This window comes from Monopterus albus, unplaced genomic scaffold (genome assembly GCF_001952655.1).
Source record: "Monopterus albus unplaced genomic scaffold, M_albus_1.0 scaffold172.1, whole genome shotgun sequence".
Lineage (NCBI taxonomy): Eukaryota > Metazoa > Chordata > Actinopteri > Synbranchiformes > Synbranchidae > Monopterus > Monopterus albus.
The window spans coordinates 1,487,980-1,494,701 of NW_018128052.1; the positions used below are offsets into that span (position 1 = coordinate 1,487,980).

The 6,722-nt window shown below is 42.4% G+C and overlaps 1 protein-coding gene across 1 annotated transcript in view; it reads right to left on the reverse strand.

Moving 5' to 3' along the window:
• Positions 1 to 1,486: 1,486 nt before the first annotated feature.
• The window catches only part of LOC109969253 (rap guanine nucleotide exchange factor 4-like), a 23,085-nt gene continuing 17,849 nt past the window's right edge, over positions 1,487 to 6,722 (reverse strand). The window contains exons 18-31 of the mRNA XM_020615980.1: positions 6,707 to 6,715; positions 6,533 to 6,621; positions 6,401 to 6,428; positions 6,220 to 6,295; positions 4,687 to 4,833; positions 4,430 to 4,527; positions 4,106 to 4,231; positions 3,810 to 3,988; positions 3,624 to 3,714; positions 3,451 to 3,501; positions 3,285 to 3,372; positions 3,117 to 3,181; positions 2,967 to 3,021; positions 1,487 to 2,873 (exon numbers count right to left, since the gene is read on the reverse strand). Coding sequence (XP_020471636.1) covers positions 2,746 to 2,873; positions 2,967 to 3,021; positions 3,117 to 3,181; positions 3,285 to 3,372; positions 3,451 to 3,501; positions 3,624 to 3,714; positions 3,810 to 3,988; positions 4,106 to 4,231; positions 4,430 to 4,527; positions 4,687 to 4,833; positions 6,220 to 6,295; positions 6,401 to 6,428; positions 6,533 to 6,621; positions 6,707 to 6,715 — 1,230 coding nt within the window. The 3' untranslated portion in view covers positions 1,487 to 2,745. The remainder of the gene's footprint in view (positions 2,874 to 2,966; positions 3,022 to 3,116; positions 3,182 to 3,284; positions 3,373 to 3,450; positions 3,502 to 3,623; positions 3,715 to 3,809; positions 3,989 to 4,105; positions 4,232 to 4,429; positions 4,528 to 4,686; positions 4,834 to 6,219; positions 6,296 to 6,400; positions 6,429 to 6,532; positions 6,622 to 6,706; positions 6,716 to 6,722) is intronic.

Consider the following 6,722-nt stretch of genomic DNA (forward strand, 5'->3'; position numbering starts at 1 on the left):
TGTACTATAGCTCTAAGCTAGATAATGTTGAAAGAGGACATCCAACTTGTGTGAGACATGTTGCTGCAATTGGTCGAGCAATATTGAAAACTGCACACATCACAATGGGCTATCAGACTGTTGTACATACTACCCACGGTGTAAAAGCATTTTTGGACTCTAAAGCATTCACATTGTCTGCACAGAGGACACAGAACTTACAGCAGTTACTGAACCAAGCTCATATACACTTCACAAGTGAAGGAACAAACATGGCTTCGCAGATGGTCACTGACCAAGACCATGACTGTGTGAGCAGGACAGACATTGAAATGAGATTAGATGAAAACATGTATAGGGAACAGCTACCTGACGCACAGCTGACACTGTACTGTAATGGCCACAGTCATCAGACTGCTACAGGTAGTTTGGTTGCCTCATATGCTGTGGTGGAGGACACAACAGCTGGCTTCAGTGTGCTGCAAGCTGATGTGATCCCACAGCCAAGTTCAGCTCAGATGGCTGAGCTCTCATACAAGAATGTAAGTTGTCAAAAGACAAAGTGGTGAACATTTACACTAAAGTTTGTTGAGTAAAATTATTAACAAAATCATACTTTAAGGTTGATTCTAACATTTGATGAATTAAGAACTGAATTAGAAGATTAACATTATGCCTGTTGATTAGTCAACCTGTGTGTTTACTTTGTTTGCGTATGATAATTCTATCATAGTTAAGATTTAGTTTATAGCACACATAAGTTTACCTACTTTAATATTAGTTATGTTTATGTAGTTACAGTGAGGAACAGAAGTATTCGAACACCCTGCGATTTTGCAAGTTCTCCCACTTAGAAATCATGGAGGGGTCTGAAATTCACATTGTAGGTGCAATCCCACTCTGAGAGACAGAATTAATATATACATTTCAGGAAATCACATTGTATGATTTTTAAAGAATTTATTTGTCAGTATTTACTGTGTCAGTCAACTGGAGCACTGTTTAACATCAAAGGGGGGACTGGTTCACTAAAACACTGAATCTCATCAGGTTTATAGCTTTGACAAGGAGGGTCCACAGATACTTTATTATCACCACCTGGCTGAAGAGGCCAGGGAATTTGGGGTCACTGGGACACCAAGGGTAATAAACAAGACATTAGATCTAAAAGTCAGGAAGAGGAGACAACTTCAAAGGCTGAGCAATATACAGACACACACAGGCAAGAGAGTTTAATTAGTCAAATGGAAAGCCATGTTTTATATAGTGTAGTTAGTTAGTTGGAAACAAAGAAAGAAGTGAGTGTAGGAATTTAGGCAGAGTAGGATTTCCTCCATCTTTAGGAAGGTGCCTTTCCCATTGGAGCAGAAAGGATGCAGGAGGAGGACGGATGGATACATGGACCAATAGAACAGCACGAGTGGACCGGACCAGCCTACAAGGGCACATTTGAAATTGTATAAAATCAACTGAATGGAGGAGGACAGGTTCCTCTTAATGCAGAAGCCAGACGTGTTGTCTGATTTCAGTTTAGGAAGTGATGAAAATTTAAAGTTCCAGAGCAGGCATTTAGAGCAGCCTTCTTCACTGGATCTAAAAGCTGGACAATCACACAACCAGCATCAGAGAACCTAGGCCCCATTAATGGCACACAGTTTGAAGAAGGTCATCAAATTGTTAAATCTGCTTTTTTGATTTTTTTTATTTACAAGGCAGACTACAGATACAGTACAGTTACAGGCTGCTCTGAGGGAAGCCAGCCTAACAGCAGTTCTCGACACACGCCATCACATCAACAGCTCCTGAGATCAAAGGAAAACAAATGACACTTGTGAAGAACACACTCAAAATCTACACTCACGTATACAAAAATAAAATCACACGGACTGAACACAACTGGTAAAATGGCAAGATTTTCCCCCAAAGCACACACTGCTTCTCAACTTTGTATCTCAGATCAGCATTTCCAGATCAAAATGATTAATCTGGTTATACAACTGACCTCAGAATAGATCATACCATGTGACTATCATCTAGAATGACTTTTAGGCTCTAGGAGTGTACTCCAGTGTAAAAATAAAATGCAATACTATAGTGACCAGTTTGAGCATCTTGCAATACCATTAGGGCTTCAATTGATCTAATACGATGTTAAGTACTTTTGAAAAGTGACTAGTTAAGGGACACTGATATTCAAAGGACTAAAGGACATCAAATCCTAAAGATTCTCAATAAGTACTTTTGGATTTCAACAGAGGAAAAAGAAGAGTCAGGATGACTTCAGTTTGTGATGTTTTCCGTCTATGAGCAGGACCATCAGGAGAGTAATGTTTGCTTTACAGGCAGGTACAGCAATATATTGTAAACTCAGGCTTGGCTGGAGTAGCACAACATTACAGGACACTCCGATAGAATTCCATTGTATAGAACATTAAGCCTACGAAGTTCAGTCATGCGGGATACTGATTCAAGTTCTATACATTACAGTTCTATCTAACAGGTCCCAAACATAACTAGTGTGTCAGAAACCCTCAGTAGTCTGGGGGCTGAGACAGCGACAGTAGAGCAGCTGAACAGTTTGTCTGTCCAGGAAGAAGAGGCTTTTAATGGCACAGTATATGTCCTTGATCCATAGTAGTGCTAAAGTCACTGACTGTTGTGATTTGCTACTGAATGTCTGGTTCTGCTGAGCTACTGTATTTTAGGTTGTTTTTTTTTTTTATGCAAACGTCACAGAGAAGGCGATGGCGGTGGAAGATCTGGAGCTCATGTCCGTCGAGGCTCCAGTCTGTAGGATAGCTGCGTTAGCGCCCTCTGGTTGTCAATCACACAGAGCTTCCTAACGTAACCCCGTACCTCCACTTGATTTTTGTTCGGCTGGCATATGTCAGGATCTAATGCAGAAGAAACAGTTTGAGAAAATTATGTCATTGGAAAATTTGTTGAAAGTGGATAAATGTTTGCTACTGAAGAATAACCAGACTTACTGAACGGCTGGCTTCTACAGTGCCTCACTTGCCGAATTGTGTTAGCTATAATACGCTGATGAAACAAAGATAAGAGACTCTTTAGATATTGCACCAAACATAAAAGCCTAAAAAGAATAACTTGCCTCCTCACTGTGCACAGGACCTCACCATTTTCTCAAAATTGACCATATTGTCAATGAGTGTCTTGTTGCCTTCATGTGTAAATGTCATATCTGTAAAGACATGGATTAAATTTAATAGCAGCAAGGCTCATCCCATTATTGACTCTTATGTGCGGCAGTGACCGACATATTCTGGCTCTACGCTGACTAATACCTTTGAGGAGGAGCGGCATGAAGGGGATGATTGGTGGCTCCAGTTTGGTGACAGTGAGTCTGTAGGACCGGTGGTTTCTGGATGGGTCCTGTCACCAAACACATTCATAGTGTCAATTTCTAATCATTTACCCAAGTTAGAAAATCCATTTAAAGATGATACTCACCATCATGCTCTCGAACTCAGCATAGAACTTCTTGAACTTGGTGGGGAGTTTCTGCCCATACAAACAGATAAGACCCCAGTGACAAGAAAGGAATGTAGTATTTCAGCAACAGCTGGTGACAGATACAGATCACTGAAGATCTAGACACCGATTTATTTTCCTAAAATGTTTACCTCCCATGTCTGGCTCAGTCTGCTGACAGCAGGGTTGCTCATCCCCATAATGATGGCGAAGAATGAATTCAGGTTCTTAAACTCCCGACAGCTATGGACAAACGCATGCAAACAAGAAATAACGTGAATGTGACTAAGATCCAGTTTGACTTTTTACTACATATGAGAAACTCCTCATTGACTGACTGTGCTGCTATCTTGATGAACTTTTTGAGGAGCTGGACTCTCTTGCTGAGCTGTCCACAGAGGCAGACCTCGGTGACCACCCACAGCTGAACCTGGTTGAACCTTCGCAGGAACAGGTCCAAGTTAGCCTTGGTCCTTCTGAAGCTCTGGCAGCCAAACGTGTGGTAGAGCAGCTCATGCTGGGGAGAAGGAGGGCAACACGTTAACGAGAGCAGGTTTATAAAGTTCATCCGGTGGACAGGCCATGACGCAACTGGCCTGAGGCTGTTTGTAGTGTGTCTGTGCATGTGTCATACCTCGTGTACACAACTGAAGAGTTCCCAGTCAAACATGGTCATTTGGTAAGCCAGGTCTTTAGAGCTCATCAGCTCGAAAGTTGACATGGAGCCTGCAGAGGGGCCTTCCTGGTCTGGTAGAGGAGTCTGAGACGCACAGAAATTCACAAGCACATACACAAATATAAATAGAGAGATGTATTATGTATTAAAAACCCATCACAAGAGAGCATCTGGCTGTGTTTCACTGGTAACTGTATGAACCTGTTTATCAACCAGAAAGCAGATTTGATCTCTAAGTGCTGTGTCCAATATGCTTTAAAAGATGCATCATCTATCTCTTACCAGACCGTTGAGCTGGTCTCGAGGGCAGGCAAACAATCGCCCGTTGATGCTCAAGGCAGAAAACACTGACACATCATTAGGCTTCAATATTTGTTTCTCTGTAACACAACAGGGGGATAGCTGAGCATCACCACCCAGGTACGTCCCAGCATCAACTTAAAGACATCAATACTTTAAGGTATATTTCTCTACAAAAAGCCACCAAAATGATCTGTACATAATGTTGCAGATGAACTGCTCTTTCCCCATCTTCTTACCACCAGCAGAGCTGAGGTGCACCAACAGTAGCTCGTCACTGGTGCCTAATTTGTCGGCCACAGTGCTGATCACTTCTCTTCCTGTTGCTGCCACAGCAATCCGGATAGTCGTGTATGTGTGATCACTGCAGAACACCTTCAGTAGGACTAGAAATAACAGTGAAATGCAATAATATGGTATGTGGCAACATCCAATTTGTAATGAAAAAATGTACAAGATGAAGAAACAAAACAAGGGCCTGAAGCCCTGCTGGCAGCACCTGAAGGATTTGATGGTTACTGCGGTCGAATCTAAATTGCCCCTACGACCGAGTGTGGGTGTCTGTCTCTAAGTGTCAGCCCTGTGAGAGACTGGCAACTTCTCCAGGGTGGACCCCCCTCTCACCCAATGTCAGCTGGGACCAGCTCCAGCCCCCCACAACCTTCTTCAGGATAAGCAGTATAAATAATGGACAGATGGATGGATAGTTATTGCAGTCCACAAAGTTGCAATCTTAGTTATATGAATCCAGACATGGAGGCCTATTCATTCTGATCAAAGTTGCTCAACCAGTGTTTACACCAGATCTGCTTTTACTCTTTGTGCTACAGTGAATGGGTATTAGTGCCTTTGTCTGACTGAGCATGGTCAGCTGCCATATACATGATTGGCAGGAAAGTAAACTCTTCATTGGACTCTATGCCTCTACTTCCTCCGCAAACTGAGGAGAGCCAGTGCCCCACCCCCCGTCATGTGCTCTTTCTGCCGGGGCACCATTGAGAGTGTCATCACGGGCTCCATCATTGTGTGGTACGGAGCCTGTACTACCTCCTGCAGAAAGACCCTGCAATGCATAGTGAATACAGTCAGCAAGATCATCAGCACTCCTCTGCATTGCTGATGACACCTCCCACCCCTCACACTCCTACTTCAGACTCCTGCCTTTAGGGAGAAGGTATTGGAGTCTTCAGGCCCACTCCACCAGACTTACAAACAGCTTCATCCACCAGGCTGTGAGGAACACTGTCCGTTACCTCCCCCCTCTGCCCTCTGCCCTCTGCCCCTGGCCCGTAACCCACCACAGAACATAAAAAGACTACCTCTGCTGTTTTGCACAAACCTAGTACATTCCCCCTTCATGGCTTAGTTTCTTATTCTTTTTAGTCATTTTTACTCTTTTTTTTATTCTATTTTAGTTTCCAAAATGATATGGCATTCAATACTAGGTGAGAGGAATGGTATTTCGATTTCCTATATGTCCTGCACATATAGTGAATTGATAATAAAAATCTTTGAGCTTGATTTCTGCTAATTTATTTTTACTCGGCTAATCTCATGACAATCTGCCCATTAAACTTTTCTTGAGTAAAAACATGAATTTGGCTTTTTGCTGCAGTGGTGGCTCTACAGGAAAGATCAGAGGATTACTATGACAGTAGACTTTGTCTCCTCAGGACCATAAATATTTATAGCAATCTGGCAAGCAGTCATGTCACTAAGTTGAGCCTGCCTTAGCAGCACTTAAAGGTAATTTCACACATTCACCAACTTACTGTCATCTTGATTCCTCATCGGCTGTTTCTTTTGCAGCCTTTCCTCTCCGTTGCTGAACTGTCGTATCAGGGTTTTCTGTTAAATTGCATGGAGCAGCGCCTCAATATCCACCTCACTAGGATGAAGCTAACATGTAGCATATACTATGACATTTTATAAAATAAAACAGTCTGGCCATACCTTTTTTGATGATTTGGCTTCTTCTGAACTATACAGTGGAGAAACAAAAAATTATGCATTAAATAAATGTAACTGAGATTGGGACATAAACCATCAAGGCAAAGTTGAACATGTAGGAGCTTAGAAACGTACTGTAATTTGACAATGTTCTCCAGATCAGGAACCAAGTCTTTAAGAGCTCTCAGCATCCGAGAATCATTTGATACACTTTCATACAACTCCTACACAGAGACAGGGTAAGAACCACACTCAGACCATGAATACCATAGGAACTGTGCAAGTTGTGCAGTTTACTGACATGTTTACCTCCAGGAAAGATATG